A 21,488-nucleotide genomic window follows, 5' to 3' on the forward strand; every position below is an offset into this window, starting at 1 on the left:
AGACACATGTGGTATGTACTCACTTATAAGTAGATATTAGACATATAATATAGGATAATCAGACTAAAATCTGTACACCTAAAAAAGCTAAGCAAGAAGGAGGACCCTGGGTAAGATCATCAATCCTCATTTTGAAAGGCAAATGGGATGGACATCAGAAGAGAGAGAAAACAGGGAACAGGACAGGAGCCTACCACAGAGGGCCTCTGAAAGACTCTACCCAGCAGGGTATTAAAGCAGATACTGAGACTCATAGCCCAACTTTGTGCAGAGTGCAGGGAATCTTAATCAAAGTTTGCATTTCAACTCACACAAGAGGTCCTAACCATATATACTTTATTACCTCAGCACCAGTTATCACCTGCAAAAGGGCGCGTGATTGCCATAGTTTCTCAGGAGCGGAGAGGCTGAGAGAATCTTATTACGTCGCCCAAAGTCCATAGGTTTTAAATTACTATTTGAACTTAGACGTGACTCCAAGATCTAGGTTGGAAGGTTGCAAATGGAGATAACAGATACAAGCATCCGCTCTTCATTCTTGAGATGTCTGCAAGTGAGCTAGTGAGACAGAAAACGTGTCCAGAGAAGACCACCGGACATTTGAAATCAGCCTGACCAACAATCTCTTCCATGATGAAAAACATGTTCCAGGGCCCATGCTGCCCCTTGCAGCAGCTGCCAGTCACAGGCAGTAACTGCACACCTGACACTGAACATCTGGGGCATCTGCGTGTTTTATTTTATGTTGTTCAGGCTCATTTGATTGGATTGTAATGAATTTTATGCACGCAGGTGTTTTATCTACATGTATGTCTATGTACCATAGATATGCCTGGTGCATGCAAAGCCCAGAAGAATGCACTGGGTTCTTGGAGCTGGTCCTCTGGAAGCACTCTTTATCACGGAGCCATCGCTCTAGCCCTATTCCATTTGATTTAAACTGTCATTGAATATTATCACCAGGGTGCAGTTAGAGATATTTCCCAAGAACAGCATCCAGGCAAGGGAGTGTCCCCACAGTTTGGGGAAGGAGGGGCTGTTTTTGAAGAACGCAGGCCCCGGCAGGACAGAGTGTGACTAGGACTCTGATCCAGGCATGCCCATCTTCCCTGTAGTGTGGCTCTGAGTCAGGTCCCAGAGTGAGTCCTGGTTCCTATAGTCTGTAGATGAATAAAGTAAGGGTAATAATTCTGGCAGCATATTCCTTTGCAACCATTATTTTTAATGTTTTATTAGCATATATTAATTGTACCTAACAGTGAGTTTAATTATGGCATTTCCACACATGCACATCATAGCTATCACTGTCAAACAGGCCTGAGCTTTCATTCACTGCCTCCTACCTAACTTCTCCCTAAAACCTTTCATCTCTTCTTCTCTGAACAACCTCAGTAGATGCTAAGTTTACATTTTGTTTTGTTTTGTTTGTTATCAACGTGGACATTTTTGTTGCTACCTATGAATTTGAGTCATTTCTTCCCTTGGAATGACTTTCAATGTACCTGAAATTTCTACATCTATGTCTATGAGGAAGCCATTCCAAATAGAGTGAGCAACGCCACTCACAGCAAGACTTCTCCCCACAAACAAAGAAAGCATCTCCACGAATCCTGTATATAGACAGACTCAAAGGCTATTCACCACCATGCCACGTTTTACTCTGCTCTTTTCATCTCAAAACAAAAGTGAGATTTCCTGTAATGTGATTCCTGTCTTCTTATATCCAACTTACCATTCGCCTAGTAATTGAAGAAATATGTTGAAAACTGACTACCAGAAAAGATCACCAACAGAGTCCATGTAGTAGAACTTAGTTTCCCTCTCCTGTCTGTTCAGACCAGTCCTTGATATGTCTGTGCTTCTTAGGTCATCCACAACTATCCATTTCAGAAATGGCATTCAAACCCTTCATGGCCATTTTCATTTATAGCTAACATAGCTTCCACATATATCACTAAAGTTTGAAAATATTCCTTGTGAGCCTTTAATAACAACCCACAGTAACATAAACCCTACAACTCTAGGACCATAGGTTATATAGGATTTTGTGGGTAGACATACAAGTATCTAGTTTGCATTTTTTCCATTTATGCTTGAGAAATTATTATTAAGATACTTGGTAAGGTAAGGGAAGCTCCTTCTACTCATCCTTCCAAAAAGGAGTAGACATGCATGGCTTCTTGAAACACTTTCCATAGCAAAAGATCTAAGGCCTTTGGGAGCATATTGACAACTATTTATCCATACCAAAGATGAGTCAGGTCTTAGATACAGAATCGTCATATTGTTAAAATCAAATGTGAGTTTCTGATATACAAACCCTAAACATCTTTAAAATCTTTCCAGATCAGAACTTAAAGAAATGTTGCCCAGCTCATCCTCGGCCATAATCAAAGATAATGGCAGCCATTGGTAGGACATAGCCACCACTGTTACCTGGCTCAGTGCAGTTCTTGCTGCTCCGAAGTCCTGCATCTTCAGAAGTCAGTGTATCATTCACCTGCATCAGCTTCCTCCCCACCATCCATTTTCTGTCTTCCCCAATGAGATCCATGAGGTCAAGTTCTGGAGAAGGAAAAAAAAAGTCACCACATATCACTAACAACTGAATGTCAGTCTTTACCCATTCTTGAGAGCCTGTACCATAACCAGTAATCATTTTTCTCTGTACCGCATGGATGCCTTTAAGATATCTTGAATCTAACTATCTGAGGGCTTCCTCTGACTGCGCAATCCTACTGGGCCACAGAAGAAATCCTCTACCCAATCACAGGAAGGAACTTATATATAAATACTTCAATGCTGAAGATGGATGACAGTGAGCTATGCATTCTAAACTGAATTCCAATTTCCCACGGTGTGAATAAACTGATGTCTACAAGATAAATTTCTTGATAAAGTATATTTGATTGATGGATGTCTCTTCTCTTTCTCAATTTCCTACACCCAATGACATGCTAAGAAATGTTTAATAACCAACAATAGTGAAGGAGGCAGTCTAGAATTGTAGCCACTGAATGATTATCATGACATCGAAACTCTCACAAGAGCCAAATTTAAGCTAGAGATATGATGCCATGGATAAGGGAGGAGATGGAAACAATGGACTCTGCTGAGTCACTGTGGGCTTCTTTGGCCTTCCAGTGTCTATACCACCACCATATTTGCTTAAATCATCTCACATAAACCAACTTCAGTTGAACGTATGCTCAGAATCTGATTTTGGGGGGCTACCCAAACTAAAGCATCATTTCACTATCCCCAAAGCTGTGGCCTAAAAGGGACCCAGAACAAGATTTCATAAAATAAGAGATGAAGGACAAAGAAGACTACAGAATGCATGTTGAGGGTGAGAATAGCAATGCTTGGATCTCTGGATGGGATGACCATGGAGATGAAAGTGTCAGCACAAAGAACAAAGAGGAAAGAGTACTTGTGGGAAGACACTCCCTGCCCTGCTTGAGGCATGCAGAATCTGAAGTTCCTACTAATAAGATTATCACCAGAGAATCATAGAGCAAGAGAGCTAATACAAAAGAGATACCAAATAGAGAAGGCCATGGGATATAGTCCAGATGGGGTCTCTGTAGGTTTCATGACTAGAGGGAGAATCCATGCATACATCTGTATAGTTAGTGATGACTGATGAGAATAAATAGAAAAAGAAAATCTTTGAGAACCTAGTATTTCTCCAGAGAACAGGAGGTTAAAAGAATTCAACAAAAGATTATGAGAGGATTGTAAAGAAGATATAAAAAGTAGGGAGAAAGAATCCAAGGAAGAAAAATTATCAGTCTTGAACACCATGGACAAATCCATCAAGACAAAGATAGAGAAATGAGATCCTGAGCTTGGTATTGGAGTTATTGGAGATGGAGGATGGTCAGACATGGTAGCTCTTTCTAGTGGTCTGGACCTAAGGAAAAGAATTATGGGAGATCATCGCCTCTGAAATGTCTAGAATAGCAATGGTTAGAAAAAAATGGTGGTATTGGGTTTTTGCTTTTTGAGAAAGAACTTAAAGTTAGGTGGGTAGAAGGGGAGAGAGGATCTGGAAGGACTTGGGAAAGAAGAATATGATCAAATATATTAAATTCAAAAATTGTCTTAAATAATAAAAAAGATTTTAAAATGGTTCTAAGTACAAGATAAGGGTCTAGTTCTTCAGCTTAGCGGCATTCACACAGAAAACAAGGTGCATCAAGCCACACAATGTGATGTTCTGAAATAGTCAACATAGATCTAAAGGCCACCATCTGTTGTTTAAAAGAAGGAAAATCCCAACCATTCTATTTTTACCTATAAAGACTCTAAAGCCAGATGCTGGGGTGAAAACCTGCTAGCTCAGAGAGGCAGAGAAAGTAACCAGCTGACCTTCCTTCTCAGCTCAGGTCTAGATGGAAAACAAAACAAAACAAAACAAAACAAAACAAAACCCTAAAAGGCTCACTAGCTCAGCTGACAGCCCAGGAGCAAAGGGTAAAAAACAAACAAACAAACAAACAAATAAACAAACAACCCAAGGCCAAAGGCTTGCTAGCTCAAAGCCCAAAAAGCCAGGGAGCTGAGTAGCTGAAGCCTAAGCTAAAGCCAGAGTTTGAGCTAATCCCTTTCTTCTCCACACTGTCTTAAATACCTCTCACTCAAAGTCCCTCCTTCACTTTAACTCCTGTCAGCTGGTTTCTTGCTCTGCCTCTTGACCGGGGATGAACTTTATTAAATCTTGTGTATGAAAAGTTCTTGGATTAAAGGTGTTCACTGAGGCTCTGTGACACCATAATCATCTGTTTACAATAAACAGAAAGTTTTGGATTAAAGGTGTGTGATAGGGTTCAACCACACCAAAGAAATGGAGTTTCTTTGGAGTTCACAATGGGATCAAATATTCCGAAATGACCATCTCCTAGCCTCTATTTTTATAGTGACTGTCAATTTCCCAAACAATTTTACCTTCATTATGGAGTTTGATTCTCACAGTAGTCCACTGGAGATTATGAGCATTACCTCTCCAGCACCAAATTGCTGTATGGCACAGAAGGTGTTTTGTAAGCTTAAGCTGAAGTCACCATTTTCACCTTATACATGGATAACTTAGGGTCCTGTACTTTCTGGAAAGTACAGTGTTCATCTACATCTGACTTCAAAAGCTACAGGTATTATCAGCAGCAAGTGAATTCAGGTTTTCCTCACATGCAGCCCTAGTCTGAAGTGAAAAGTTGTCAAGCTATCTAATTAGAACTTAGGCAAATAGCCAGAAAAGCACCCATAGTCAGAGAAAAGGTGAAACTGTCCGATAAACAATCATTTCAATTCCCAAATGTAAGGAACCTCTATGCCAGCTACATGTATTAACTTGGCCAAAATTACCAGAACAACACATAAGAAAGGATTCCAAAGTTCTGGGTAGCTTGTTTAACCTGAAAGGCTGATCCTATGACTAAAAATGATGTCAAGAAAAAAAAAAAACTCCAGGAACTCATAAAGAAAGAATAAACTCCAACAAGCAGTCTTAAAACATAAATGTACGATATTAAAAAGTATTGAAAGTGTCAGAGAGAGGTGTTTGGTGTTTTCTTTGTCCCATGCTAGGTCAGGAGAATCCCCTAAGATGAGAATTGAGCACTGCTGGCTTACAGATGTGATCCCAGGATGAATGTGCCTGGGGATAGAGAAGTAGGGAAGGTATGTATACTTCAAGCCAGTTGCTAAAATAAGTGAGGATCACTGGGACCCTTTGAAAGCACTATGAGCCAGAGGAAAAGCTTCCCAGATACACAAATGTGAGGAACATGGTACTGGTCTACCCATGCTTTCTCTCTCATGACTTTAAGGCTATTTCCAGAAACATTAATTCTCTAGCTTTTCTTTTTATTTATTTCTTATTTTAAAAGCATGTCTATGTGTAAGTCTTTGTGTAAGTGTGTATGCACACTTCAGTGCAAGTGTCCATGAACGCCAGAGCTGGGGTTCTAGGCTGTTGTGAGTCACCAGATGTGGGAGCTGGGAACTGAACTCAGGACCTCTGCAGGAGCAGTATGTGCTCTTAACTGCTGAGCCACCTCTTCATCCCTGTCTCCAGCTTTTCTAACCTATAACAAGGAGCTCAAAAGTAAGCTCTGCAGCATAGCAAAGGCCTTGGACAATGAGATGCAGGTTCTGGAAGCTGTATGGTGCCAGTGAGCCATACCAAGTTCAGAACAACAGATATAGGCAGAGTATTCAATATCCACCACTCCACGTGGTATCTAAGTAGTCATGCTGTGGTTGGCAGAGTGGTCATGCTATTGTCTGTCTTCACAGTGTGGGTCAGAGAAGGGTGCTCTGTGAACCTGCAGTCTTAAGGTTCAGAAAGACCCTAAAGACTTGAAAAGAAGCAAGAGTATTCCTTCCAATGACTCCCAAAGTCTTTTGCCAAGTTTCCGTGGATCTGTGACCCTAAGAGAAAAGCTGATACCAATTAAGAGATGTAAAAGCAAAGCCAGCTATTGTAGCAGAAAATTAGAGGATTGTTTCACATAATGATTCAATATCTTCAGGAATTAGACGCTATTAAGACAGCACCTCAGCCTTCCAAAACCTACAAACGTTTATCTCAACAAAAACAGACTTGACCACTGATCACTGAGACAACAATGATGTTCAGTCTGAGAAAATATTAATAATAATAATAATGATAGTAACAAAGCTCAGTGAGAACAAATTTTGATAGTATTGTAGTTCAGTTTGGTTTCCTCAAAAATCTGGTAGATGAGAAGGTTTTAGGAATTCTTTACCTCTGAAGCAAATAATTCAAAGTAGAAGTAACTTGCCTAAGATCATAGACAATCTATGTATCCATATAGAATACTTTCCATAGAGTTTGTTATCCTGCTTATTGAGTAACTACTATGTGTAAACAACTTTCCATTTTCAGTGTGTTTTATATTCAGAATAAGCCTATGTGTAAATATTAGCTTCATTTTTGCAAATGCGGAAATGAAATGGAAACAACTTGCCATTGTCACACAATGAACAAGTAGCAGAAGAAAGATCTGAATCCAGGATCAACAGTTTCAAAGGCCAGCTTCCTGGAAGATTACTGGATAAAAAGTCTCACCCTGGTTACAAGGCACAGCTAATAAGGAGACAGATTGTGAAAGAGGCCTGCATCTTACAATAGGGGTGGGACCGTCTCACTGGATCTATTGAACCTCCCCCAGAAACTCTCATGAAGATGAGTGGCCCACCTGGAAAGAATCACAGACAAAAGACTCAAGCACTTGTACAATCGCACTCTGCATGGCACGCTGCTCAGTGTAGTTTCCTGGAACCTGGCTATCTAGGACATGGGCTGTTCCAGTCTTGCGCTTGGAGAGAAAGGGCAAAGGGTGGGCCCTGGAGACACTAGGATGCAGGGGAAAGTGAGGCAGATCTGCAAAGGGTGCCCACACTTGCTCTCCTCGTTGCTCTCTCCTAACTCACCTCCCTGGCTCCTTGTCCTTCTCTGCTACAGCAAAAAGGCTGCTCTGCAAAGCTACACTAGAGCAATGTCAACAAAAACACTTGGCCCCAGTCCATGGCATTCTTGGCTTCTCATCTGCCAGGCCCTGAAAGTTGCATGTTGCCCTAATTAGTCAGAGGAAAGGAGGGAGGTAGGGGCTGAGCAGGGGAAACAGCAGGCTCTCATGTCACAAGTCACCACCAGGGGAAACTGGTAGGGCTGTGGTCTCAGGGAAGAGGTGACAAGAAGGGGCCAGAGAGATGCTGTGGGGTGCTGCTGGCCGAGGAGGAAACTCAGTTCTCAATCTGAGATCCAAGCTGCATGTACTGAGGAAGCGAAGAAAGTGGAGGCTGGGTGCCAAGTTTCCATTACAGAGCTGTGTGTTCACCCCTTTGCACTCTAGCACGCACTCCTCCCCCTTCCTCCTGTCCTCTTTCTCTCCTGTTCTCCTTCCCATGACCAAAGCACACAGAACTCAATTCAGATATCCACATTGGATCTTCTTGGGAGCCCCATGACCCAGATCCTTAGCTCACAGCCTTGACTCCTAAAACATTGCTTCTTGTCTGCTAGCCTGATTCACAGGCCTGCTAACCCTTCCCAGATACTGGTCTTAGGCTCAGAAGAGAGGTGCAGCTGTTTGCCCTCTACCAAGGCATTAACTCCTCTGGTATCTAAAGAGAAGATGGCATCATCAGTGAAGGTAGAACAGCAGGAGAGGGAGAGCTAAGGGAGAGTAGTCAGGGAAATAAATGTGATCAAAGAACACACACATAAATATCTAATTTAAAATAGCACATAAATAAATGAATAAATAAATAAATAAAGCATTATTTTGTGCAATTAATGTTAGTAAAAATGGAAAATATAAGAGTGTAAAATGCATCTATGTGCCCCTCACTTATGCATCGAGTTCCCTTCCCGTACCATGTCACCACATCCCACTACACTTTCGCTTCAGATGTCAATCAGCTAAGCTGGCACCCAAGTCTATGTCTGAGTCCATAGTCTAGGCATGCATTTTCTGACCTTATCCCAGAGTGCTAGGAGTCAGGGGAAATGCCCTTATGGGAACAACAGCTTATCTTTGAGAGTACATACAACTCCATCCCTCTTGAGAACTGGAATGCTGTCCTGCTTTTTGAAAGTGAGAATGAAGAGCCACCATTCCCAAGTGTCCAGAATACCATGGCCACAGCCCCTCCCTCACAGGTACAGAGACTGAATCTCCTGCATCATTCAAGAAAGAAGAAGCAGAAAACTCGGTCCAGGACACAAGGTTCAAGCTGATGGTATGGCCACTGGCAGGCTCCAGGCTGGCCCTGCACGCCTCACCAAGGCTATAAATACCCACCCTGCAGTTTACACAGCTGTCTCCCCTCTGTGTACACCAGGTCTTCACCCCAGGGTTGGAGGTTGAGTTTGCATAAGCCAGCAGCCAGCATCCTGCCTTCTGCAGTCTCTAGTGATCAGCACCACTCTCCACATGGCCCCTTTTCTGGTCTACCCCTTGCATCCCAAAAGGGTGGCCAGGCATTTTTTATCTTCTACGGGGGGGGATTTCTTCCCAACGGATTTTTTAAAAACACTTTATTTTTACTTGCTAAATCAGCTTGCAAAGCAGCAGGTTTCCATATGGGACTTTTATACACATTCATTGGGGCTAATTCTCTCCCTTCTCATCTCCTTGCCTTTCCCCTTTCCACTGTATCTTTCCCTTTCCACTTTGTTCTATGTCTACTTCACGTCCAATACAAAATCCTTCAGAGTTTTGAAACAATAACATCTCTCTACATTGCTTCCTGGTCCTTGGAAAGTAACACAATGTGTAGCAAAACTGTAACTCACCAAAGTGAGTCCTTTAAAACCCAGCAGAGAGGAGGACCCTTAGGCTAAGTGGCCTTACACTGGTTTCTCTCAAAAGTGTGGAAGCTTCCAGAAAGAGTTCAGGGGAGATTCAGAAGGATCTAAGAGAACTCCAAACCCTAGGGAAGCCATGGATTCCATTATCATCTCTTCCCAGGCCATGTGCACACTGTGTCTGGCATTTGATAGGACCCTGAGAATGCGATGAGCTGAGTCACACGTCCAGTGTCCACTAGTCACCTTGGTAACTCTCAGGTTAGCAGCTTTAACGGTCCATTTAAACTTCTTCCTCTTTTCTCCTCCGTGAGAAAACATGTTGAATTTGAATACAGTTGAGGGTCTCAGTCCCTTTGAGGGGTTTGCCTTTTGCTCAGAGTAGAGGGAACAGAAAACTAACCAATACCAGTCATCATCCCATTTGGAGTGGGATTCTCGGAGTCAGGAGCATTTTCAAACTCTCCTTAAGGCTAGACATTAGAGTCTGTATCGAATACTCATGGAGCTCCTTGACCATACCAGTTATGCAGACTTCTCCAAAACTCTACGAGGCTGTCTTCTTAGTACCAGAGGAAAGGGGGTGCGGTTGAAGGGCCTGCCATAACCTGGCACTGCTGCAGGTAGAGGGACACAGAGCATAGTAGCCTCAAGCCCTGATGGTGGTAGGGAGGATGAGGACTGAAGCAAGCTGCTAGATCCATGGCTCTCCTGTGAGATGGGTAATATGCAGCCACATCATTTCTGTATAGAAGCTGTGCCCATCCCTAGACCAGATGCCAGCTCACCATAGCAAATGAAAGCAAAGGCCAGTTCTCCCTACTATCCACCAAAATAATTTTAACTTTTAGCCCAGCCATACCCTGACTACTGTATTGTCCCACCTTATACACACACACCAATTCACCAACCCGAAAGAAGTCTGGCATGGGAAAGAGCAAGTTGTATGAGTCCCTGACAACAAAGAAGGAACTCCCCAGAGTATGATACCAAAGGCATGAGATAAATTTCAAACTGCCGCTGAGGATGCTGGGAAGGTCAAGATAGACTGATACAGAGATGAAGATGCCAGAAAGCTTTCTCTCTTCATAACATGCACTCGGCTACTAAATGCATCAAAAAGGATTGTTCTGATGACCCATGTATACTCCCCAGAGCCCATTTTCCTCTTGACAGTCCATTGATGTGTCAAGGATCCAAGCTTAGCACCAATGCTTTACTTTCTCCTTAGCCTCTCTTTGCTCATTCCTTCACCGCACTTCCTGAAGCTCCTTCACCACCTCCTGCCTATGGATGATTTCTTCTAGATTCCATTGTCTGTAGAGCTGGATACTCAGTCTCTTCTTGATCTATGTCCTGAATGGCCTCACATAGAGGACCACCCCCTTCCCCAACAAATACATGTGTACTCTCTATTGATATGGAGATTGTTATTGCAATAGATTGACTGTGCCACCCCATTCCTATATCAAGTGTGACAGCATCAAGATATGAGTTCTTTAGGAGGTAATTACAGTATAAGAATGAGACGTCATGACTGAACTGCAGAGACAGTATTGGTATCCTTATAGAGGGAAACCAGAGAACTTTCTAGCTCTTTCCCAAAAGATAAAGATACAAGACAACAGCAGCCTGCAACCCAGAAGAAAGCCTTCATTTGAACCTGACCTGAATGAATCCTTTATCTTCTCTAAATTCTTTTCTTTGCATATCTGACTCAAAACCTAACCTGCCAAGAAATTTCCAGTAGGTTCATGAATACCTATGTTCTTCAATGTTTCTAAAATCCTCTCCAGAATAATTCTCTGTATTTCAGAAGGTGAAAAGATACAAACGCTTTGGAGATTAATGAACAGCTTTACACATTGGTGGGATTTTCTTATGCCTGGCTCACCAACAGCCGCCAGCCAGAGGAGGCTATTATTCACCTAGCTAGAAATGAAGCTTTTGTTTTATTTCATCTTAATTAGCTTAAACTTGGGTTTAAACAGCCACATGCGATGGCTGTCTACAGAGCTGGTTGCATCTGTTAAATAAAATATTTCATTCCAGAGCCAAGAATGGAGCTAGAATCCAGATTCCATCAGCACACATTAAGGGCAAAGGGGGGCAGAGGAAAAGGTACTGGCCTTCATGTGGAGCTGATCAAGCATTCCAGTGAGACAAATGAGACGGAGTTTGTTCAATTTTGTTTTCTCCATTTCTTATTTTCATGGGTAAAAGAAAACTCACAGTTTTAGTGGCAGAAGAGAAGGAAAAGAGTTTTCAATACTCAAAATCAGCCTCAAGCCCTCTTACACAATCATTTTGCTCTGTAACACAAAAACATTCCCCAATCAGATTTGAACCCAAACAAAATCCAGCTGATGACGGAATCACATGAGGTCCTCTAGGGAAGGCACCTGGTAGGAGCACCTCCTCATCCTGGGCATTTGGTGACTTGGGATTCTATTGGGATCTGCCAATAGAATCTTTTGGCTGGAGAAGTTGAATCACTCCATCTCTATTACTGATCTGAGCACTAAAAAACATGAGTGATCTGACCTCTAATGTTGCTGTCTCCTGAATTTTAAGTCTATCTTTTATCTAGGTCAGAATTATCTGATAGCTAGAGGTATCTGATCGCTAGCCTCCAGAGCTTTGTGGAGAAGCCACATAGCTTTTTGGAGAGAAGGAACCATTAAAAATGTCATGCATTCATCACATGTCAACCAAAAATGAGAAAAACATATATTGATTTAATAATTTGACATGTGAGTTGGCAGCACTGCACTGAGTATACGTGTCCAATAACAATAACTACTAAAACTGAAAGGCAGGGATGGTCCTAAAGGAAGAGCACAGGACAAGCACAGTGCCATCCCTAGCTCCCTCACTTTCATAGGATTGTAGCATGGTGTTCTGTGGATAAGTTCAATTTAATGGAATAACCAGTTATTACTTAAAATAGTAAATTCTGAACACTACTTGGAGATGAAATGGAGACTTGATCTCAAATTGTCTTTTGTACTTTATAGATGTGTAACTAGTTTTCTTTTAAGTGGCAATTTTGGTTCAGTGAGGTAGCTCAGTGGTTAAGTGTGTTTGGCCCCCAGCCTGATGATAAGCCCTGAACCTGCCTGGTGGAAGGAGAAAACTAACTTCTGTAAGCTGTCCTCTGATTTCCACGCGTGTTCTACAAGTATCACACAAATGCATTCTTGAGTGCACATACACAATAGGTCTGTGTAAAAAGGATTTTCACATATGAACTGTGCATTTCTACAATTTTCTGGAAAGAACATGATTACCTGATTACGCTCCTAGCCGATATTTTCAGAGAGCACATGTAGGCACCCACAGACAAACATGCGTCTTTCAAAACGACATTTGAATAGCTAGGGAGAAAGCTGTTGCTTTCCTAAAGTAGCTTGCTCTATGGAAAAACCATTTGAGAAATCAAAACTAAGTGTGCCCTTACCAGAAGATTAAGATCAGTAGACTCTAAAACCTTTGGATGTCCCACCCACCACAAACTAGGTAGAATTGTGTCATCTACATAAAAACATTTCAAAACAAAGAGCTTTTACACACGTGTACTGAAAGTGTGTAAATGCGCCATCTGAAAAACTGCCAGATTAATCAGCTGAGCCAGGAAAAGGGTTCTTTGCATAACTGACTATAATTGAAAAGTCAGAGTCTTTACTTAGTGGCTCTCCTAACAGTGCCTCTACCACTTAGACCATATGCCTCACCAGATTAGCTAAGCCTTTTAAGCTTCAGTACTAAATGAAATGCAAATGGTCAGAGCTTCAAGCACATGTTCTGGAAAATCACATGTTCAGAAATGGTTAAGTATGTTGAGTCATGTCCACTCAATAAAACAATGTTCATTCATGCTATGGTATTCACTAAAGTCTAAATATTTTGTTCTTGAAAAAAAATAAGATGTAATAAAGCATAATTTTGAAATTACTTTCTCACTTTTATTTTTATCTCTTATTTTTTATCTCATCTCTATATGTTTCCAGATTTTATAGGGTCTGAAGTTATATAAGTGTCCTTCTGTTAAATGTAAGATAGAAATCCAAAATTAGGTACAAAGCCTCGATAAAATACATCATTTTCACACATAATAAAGTATTAAAGACACATGGATTCACATTGTTCAGAAGACTTTGCAGACTCCAGCTCCAAATGAGTCCACCCCTGCCAGCAAAGCCACGCTCTGCTGCTGTGCCCCCAGTGGCTGTATTTTCCATACAGCAAATACATTTGACCCCTGCAAACCTGACTAATATGTTCCTTCATTTCCCTTAAAAACTCACATTTTGCTTCCAATTGAGGAGAATTTGACCACACTACAGCACTTGGATCCTCAAAAGCCCGGCCTTTTCCATCATCTGTGCTTGAATAAACACTCCAATTTATTGCTGGGTACAAGTACAAAATTGCCTGCATCTCCTCTCGGGCTGCATCCCCAGACTGCTGCAGAAGAGACTGCCCCTCATCCTGTGCTCTTCTTAATTCACACCAACAATAACAACTCCAGGAGAGAGTCCGGCTGAGGAAGGAGAAATGAAAGGTATTTTTCCCTCTGTGGTCCTAAGGATAAGGCTCTTCAAAGACAGGAAGTATTAGGACTCTCCTTGGGGGTGATGGGGAATGACAGGGACGAAGGGCAAAGGGACACTGCACTAATCATGAGGGAGAAGAGCTCACAGCCTCACAGGAGTCAGAAATGCATCTCTGAATGGCGATGGCATGAGTGCCAGCCATGTATATTTTTTTTAATCACCTCACTTAGGTAATGGGCTTCCTGACATGGTTATCCTGTTCTTATTTGTCTCTAGGAAGGCCTTGAACAGAAGGATTCAATAAATATGTACCAAGAATCTTACAATGTTAAGTTCGCTGGAACTTTGGTGTTTATACTCCTCATGCCACCCCTTAATTCGAATCATCCTAAGATTTCCACTCTGGAAGCAATCTTTCATCACACTCAGTCTGCCCATTCTGACAGGAAGTTCCCTTCACCTGTGAAGCCTACACAGAATGCGTGAGGAACTGCAGCAGTGTGAATGTTGGATGTCCTCCTACAGCCCACGTGTGATACTTTTGAAGTAAGGCCTAGTGGGAGGTCTTAGGAGACAGGATGCATGCCTTAATGAGACTCAGACTGTTGGTCCCCTCTTCTCTCTCTCACTTCTCAGCTACCATGAGCGAGTAGCTTTGCCCTTCCTTCTGTGCGCCACCATGATGCTCTGTCTCACCACAGTCCCAAAGCAACTGGGAATTACTAGTGGAAAGTTCCAAACTCAGGAGGTACAATAAACCTTTCTTCATCATGAGATGATTATCTCTGTTGTTTTGTTATGTTAGTAGAAAACTGACAAACTTACTAATAAAAGGCCACCATCTCCTGGGCCATGATGACTGGTTCTGGCAATGGCTATAACTGAACCAGGCCAGTCAAGGAAGAGTGCCCAGGAGAGAGACCCACCCATTCTTCTGAACATGAACCTGTATCTAGAAAAGTCCAGAGGCTCATCAAGCACCCAAAGGTGACATCGAGAGGTAGGTAGCCGACATTGTGTTTTGGCTTTGACAGATGAATCCAAGGCAATCATGTTGCAATGGTTTCTGTCAGCAGCCTCAGCCAGTGTAGGTTGATCTTTCTGTAAGAATGATAGAAAAACTCCCATCTGACCCATGGTCCATTTTTTTAAAATCCCATCTCATGTAAATCTGATGAAATCTAAAAGAATAAGCACTGCCCCTGTCTGAACTGATTTGCCTTCATCCTGCATCCACTGCACTGTAGAGAGCTTTTCTTTTTTTTTTCTGAACAAATGCCCCTCATCCTGCCATGCACAGTGAGCCTTTCCAATGTCATCTATGAAACAAAAAAATGGATCTGGAAGAGCGCTGGGCTCCTGCGGGGATTAAGATGACTACAGCGAATAAAAAGATCGACTCCAGGCAACAGTGGTGAAACTGAGCCACTCAAAGTGGATTCAGTTAGTCTTAGCACAGCTCACCAAATACTCAGCCAGCCTGGGCAGCTGAAAGCCAGAGGCCAGCACATTCAAATGATGAAAAGCCTCACATACCATTGTGGTATTTCAGGCTTTGGATGGCAATGTAGTGCTGGCAACAGTGGTAAGTGTCCTGGTTTGGGCTCCCCCCAAGTCAGCTTTAAGAAGACAAAGACATGGACATAAGTAGTTTAGTTTGAGGGGGAGGAAGAGAGACTGAGAAAGACTGGAAAGCAAGACAAGGGGAAAATGCACCATGAGGCATCATGGAGGCCCTTATTCCTCCAAGGCACAAGCCTACTGGATATACCGTGATACATCCAAAAAGCCTTCCCAAATGGTCCATCTGAAGGAAGAGTGCTGTGTTTCTATAATTCCATCCAGTTTAGAGAGTTTCCCCTGAACCCATGATCTCCACAACTTCCAGTCTTTATTTTCAATGGGTCAAGCCAGCTCCTGACTGTGGGTATGGCCTGGCTAGAAAGGCTCTCAGAATGAAATAGGCATATCCTGACATTGAATGGGAGTTTGGACTCACAGTGACCTCCCAACTACAGCTGTGGATGAAACCCAAGAAGAGCAACGTCTAGAGGAAATCCAAATGGTGTCATCGACCAAAGGTAACCTTGACCTTGTTAATGTGAAGTCTCTAGAAGCAAGCGGAAAGATGTGATTGGTGCAGAGCATGATGGACATTCTAATAAGGTTTTCCTCTTTTCTCTCCTCTTACCAGGGAACTTGACTCTAGAAGAGAAATAACCCCCTTGACATCTCACAAAGAAGACAGGACAATGGAGGGGGCTGGCGGTGAACACTGTTTAAACGCAGTCACTTCACTCTCACTGTTTGCTGTTCTTTGGGTCATGCACACACTTATCCAAGCTGGAAACTGAAGCCAGCAACAGGAGAACACTAGTGGCTAATGGAAAAACAAGATCAGCTCCAGCCCATCGAGAGGAAAGGCAAGCTGGAGAAAGAGGACACTATTGAGCCTGACAGACAGGCTGGGAAAAGTGGCGTGCTACCTACCACCACATACTGCCAGGACTGCAAGACGACTGATTGGCTCTCACAATTCAGCTGGGGGGACACCTCCCCCACGCCGACTTTCAGAGGACCCCTACATTTCCATTGCTTGCTTCCCAGAATTCCACCAGTGCCACAGATCTCTGAGGCAGGCTTCCAATGACTTCCCCTTGGAAAATACTCATTGAAAATGAAACTCAATACTTAGTATTGGGTTTCTGCCATATGCACCTAGCTGTAGGCTCCGGGTCTCAGTGCAGCGAGTTGCTTGCATGCTGTCTGCTCCCTGCTTTCTAGCTCACATTCTGTCTCCCAAGGCTGTATTGAGCCAGATCTTTCTGAATGCTGTGAGATACTCTGTCCATTAAAGCTTCCATGACCAAGAAACAAGGGTAAACAGAAGACACACATACCACACTCTGACACATTATAATGGGATTCTGGCACTGAATGAGGCATGTTGTCTCTTCTAGAATTATATATTACCTCTCCATGGCAGAAAGATGAATGAGCGGTGACAGCAGAGATGTGTCAGGCACAGGTTAGGGTTGGTACTCAGTAACCCCCTTGGTAGATAATCGTGGACATTATCTTCTCCTCAAGATGGCTTCCTGTTGTGCCAGCAAAAGGTCATGAAGATGGGGTGGCTTGACCATAACATGGGTGGGCCACTGTTGTTTGAATAATAGAATTTGCATGTGACATGTCTCTGGACTGGGAATGGTATGTAACCACCTGTGAGTCATAAAAGTTTGCTGATAGCGTCTAGGGAGGAAAGAAGGTCCTCTTCTTTTCAGAAAGAACTGTCCTTGTCATAATTGCTCTCTGTGTGTGAAGTGGTGAGGCCTGGAACCACTGCAGCCTCCTTGTCACCCCAGAAGAAGCTGGGTTTAAGTTGAAACAAACACAAGGGAAGAGAAAGAAATAATGAAACTGGGTTCTGGATGTGTTCACAGGTCTGTTCATTATTGGAGCCTTGATGACTCCAAACTCTATTAAAAACATCTGTGATGGAATCACCAGGCAAATAAAGTGTTTGGGTTGTTTGATTTTTGATGATGTGAAATGCCATGCCTGTGGCATAGCACTGCCATGAACCAGAATCCTCTGTTTCCTGTCTGCACCTGCATCTTTCTAGCCTGTGTTCCTTACTGCCACGGGGACATCTGAAAAGCTGGCCCTCCAAGTGTAACCTGTCCCCTGGGTCTACTTCCCCATACAAGAAGAGTGTTCATAAAGACAGTGAATTATCAGGACCAACACCCATCGGGTCAAATCGTGCCCATCTTCTGGGTGAGGGAAAACACCGTGGCCATCAGGGCAGCCTAGCAGGCAGCTCCATGCCACAGCAATGGAGGAGAGAAAGAGGCTGGAAAAGGATGCTCCTGGAGATCAACCTTTACCTCAGAGATGTTCACTAAAGCCATGATGGTGTTATGAGTGTCACCATCTGTTTTCTGTGGCAGCTTGAAGCAAAGGTTGAGGCATCTGAGGGTCTGGGGGCAAGTGAGGTGCTGTAGAAAGTCATTCCTTGCTGCCTCATACTACCAAAGCCAGCCTGCTCTGTGTCTCTGCTTGACCTCTCTGTACTGATGACAGGCATGACAGACAGGAACACACTGGGTCAGAGGAGTGGGTCTCCCTTGCCAGAGGCATTCTTTATGCTGGGCATGGGCAGAGAGCTTATATAGCAGATGACATCGTCAGCAGTTGTGCCTTGCAGGCTGCTCTGAAGGTTTAAAGAGGACAGGGGTCTCATTGATGAGGAGCAGTAAACCGCAAGCTATCTTCCTCTGAGGCATCCAGAATAGCTCTTTCCAGAGTCAAGCAGAGGAGGTATAGGCTGTGAACTGAAATTTTGTTTTGTTTTAGTCACTGGTTCCTTGTGTTTAGTTCTGATCTACTTGACTTGACAATCAACACTGCTCTTTCTACTGTTTCTTCTAAATACAACACAGATGTAACTTCACTGATGTCTCCTGTGTGAGGTGCAGGACACCAGGCAAAGACTTATGCACACATGCTCTCTTAACATCTGTCATTCTAGCTCTGCGCACATCATGCCAGACATAGTCAAGGACGGGCATTCCCATTACATTTCAACATCTCACTTAATACGACAGTGACATTGTGGGTGGCTGCTCTTATTGCTACTCCTGAAATGGAAAAGAAATAATCTTGGAATTGAGTCTAACAACTTGTCAAAGATCATAAACCATGTGTTGAGACCCTGCTGTTGGTAGTCTGCCAGTAACACCGAGTCTAAGACAAGCTCAATAATGATCCTGGCAGATTTAAGGTGATCACTCCAAGCTCATGGTGTTTGGAGCAGCAGAGTGTGGCCTGGTTCTCCCACCTTTTATCTCCAACCAAAGGACCTTTTATTAGTCCTCTATATACTTCAGACATTTGAATTCTTACCCACCTCATTAATATCATTTCCCCTTAATATTCTCATCTAAAACAATGAGGGACCAGGTTCATATTTTACAGATATGATAAGGGATCCATAAAAAGATTTTATGATGCTGAGGGGAAAACAGTAAAGCTGAAGGCACAACAAATGCAGATCTTAGGATCTCAGTGGTGGTCATACGAACGGCACTCTATAATGTTTTCAAATGTCTTTGTATGGCTTTATATAAAATATTGGATTGTTTCCAGCTTCTGGCTATTACAAATAAAGCTGCTACAAACATGGTTGAGCAAATGTCCTTGTTGCGTACTTGAGCATATTTTGGATATATGCCTAGGAGTGGTATAGCTATATCTTGAGGAAGCACTATTTCTAATTGTCTGAGGAAGCACCAGATTGATTTCCAAAATGGCTGTACAAGTTTATATTCACACCAGCAATACAGTAGGGTTCCCCTTTCTCCACAACCTCTCCAGCATGTGTTGTCACGTGAGTTTTTTTATCTTAACCATTCTACCCCTCAGTTGAGGAATGGATACAGGAATTGTGGTACATCTACACAATGGAATATTACTCAGCAATAAAAAAACAAGGAAATCATGACATTTGCAGGCAAATAGTGGGAACTGGAAAAGAGCATCCTGAATGAGGTATCTCAGAAGCAGAAAGACACTCAGGATATATACTCATTCATAAGTGGATATTAGACATATAATATAGGATAAACACACTAAAATCTGTACACCTAAACAAACTAATCAAGAAGGAGGACTCTGGCTAAGATGCTCAATCCCCATTCATAAATGCAAAGAGGATGGACATCAGAAGAGGGAGAAAATAGGGAACAGTACAGGAGCCTGTCACAGAGGACCTCTGAAAGGTTCTACCCTACAGGGAATTAAAGCAGATGTTGAGACTTATAGTCAAACTTTGGGCAGAATGCAGGGAATCTTATGAAAGAAGTGGGAAATAGTAAGACCTGGGGAGGACAGGAGCTCCACAAGAACAGCAACAGAACCAAAAAATCTGGGCACAGGAGTCTTTTCTGAGACTGATATTCCAACCAAGGACCATTCATGGAGATGATAGCCTAGAACCCCTGAACAGATATAGGCCATGGCAGTTCAGTATCCAAGCAGGTTCCATAGTAATGGGAACAGGGACTCTCTCTGACATGAACTAATTGGCCTGCTCTTTAATTACTTCCCCCTGAGGGGTGGGGGGAGCAGCATTACCAGGCCACAGAGGAAGACAATGCAGCCACTCCTGATGAGAACTGATAGACTAGGATCAGAAGGAAGATCTCCCCTATCAGTGGACTTGGGTAGGAGGATGGGTGGAGAAAGGAGAGAGAGGATAGGATTGGGAGGGAAGGAGGGAGGAAACTATAGGGGGGTTACAAAGTGAATAAACTGTAATTAACAAAAGTACAAATAAAAATAATACAAAAAAGAATAAAATAAATAAATAAAATATTGGATACAATGTTGCTAAGGTTTCATTAGTACATTGATAACCCCTCTTTTGTAGTATCTGAAAGTACAGCAAGTGTCAAGGCCAAGTTTAATGTACACAATGAGCCTTTCCAGGTGCAGCCATGCCTGGCTATGTGGCCATCGTGCTCATCACTTGGTTGATCCTTAAACATTCAGAAGAGCTTCTAAGACCATGTTTGCTCTGCCTCAGGGTCTTGTAGTAACAGTGTGCTGGCACTCACCAAGCACACTGGACACACTTCTTCTCAGGGAGGAGCAGACATCATGGTGGCATCAGGCAGCGGGAAGAACCAGAACCATCTGTACTTGAGCTCTTAGTCCAGAGACACCTCAACTCCCTTAGCAGCTCAAGCTTCAGAGCCACTGCCAGAGGAGGCTGTCCCATCTTCGTCAGAGGGGTTGGAAGGCTTAACCTCTAGGAGCAAGGCCACAGGAACAAATGTCCTCCCTGGACAGAGCTATGAAATAACCTGGCTCAGGGGCAAACCCTCTCTGCGCAGCTCTATTTTCATGTAATTTCTCAAAATACCACTGTGCCTAGGAGAATCACCCAGTTAGTTTGCTTGTGATTTGGGGGTTGGGGGGTGGGTCTATCCTTAAACACTAAAACACATATAAACTCTATAAACACATATAAACACTAAAACTCACACTAAAACACATATAAACTTTTTCCTCCTATTTTTGCAGGTATTTTGTCACATCAGGAGAAAAGTGATCTAGTTATGTTTCTTGGGATAATTTGGCTATGTTGCTTCCTTCTTCAGACTTGGCACTCTAGAACTCTTGCAGGACTCTGGTCCACAAAGGGGTATAACTCAGACTTCTGAACGCTCCTACAATGCAAGTGAAACTGGCAGAAGAAACATCTAGAAAATAACTTCTCCAGGAGGAATCACTCAAAAAGTGAGGCCATGCTAAGTCGTCTCTGCAGGTATACGTGGGGGTCAAGGTTTGACATGAATTTTCAGAGGAAAACAAGACATCCCTATGGTCTCCAGAAGAAGCGGGCAGGACAGAGAAATATAGGCATCCGGAACCCACTGGCCACCCTGGAATCCATTGCCTATTTCTCTCAGCTGCAGCTCAGGGGAGGGTTAGTTAACAAGGCCTTTGTTCAACTCAGACTATGAATTCTATAAAACAGTCCTGTCCGTGGTTATAGACATATCTTCGAAGGGCTCACAGTGCAG

The 21,488-nt window shown here is 42.9% G+C and overlaps 1 protein-coding gene across 1 annotated transcript in view; it reads right to left on the reverse strand.

Moving 5' to 3' along the window:
* The window catches only part of Slc24a3 (solute carrier family 24 member 3), a 475,313-nt gene that overhangs the window by 404,476 nt on the left and 49,349 nt on the right, over positions 1-21,488 (reverse strand). The window contains exon 2 of the mRNA XM_021644597.2: positions 2,437-2,565. Within this exon, the coding sequence (XP_021500272.2) occupies positions 2,437-2,565 (129 nt within the window). The remainder of the gene's footprint in view (positions 1-2,436; positions 2,566-21,488) is intronic.

Source organism: Meriones unguiculatus, chromosome 4 (assembly GCF_030254825.1).
Source record: "Meriones unguiculatus strain TT.TT164.6M chromosome 4, Bangor_MerUng_6.1, whole genome shotgun sequence".
Lineage (NCBI taxonomy): Eukaryota > Metazoa > Chordata > Mammalia > Rodentia > Muridae > Meriones > Meriones unguiculatus.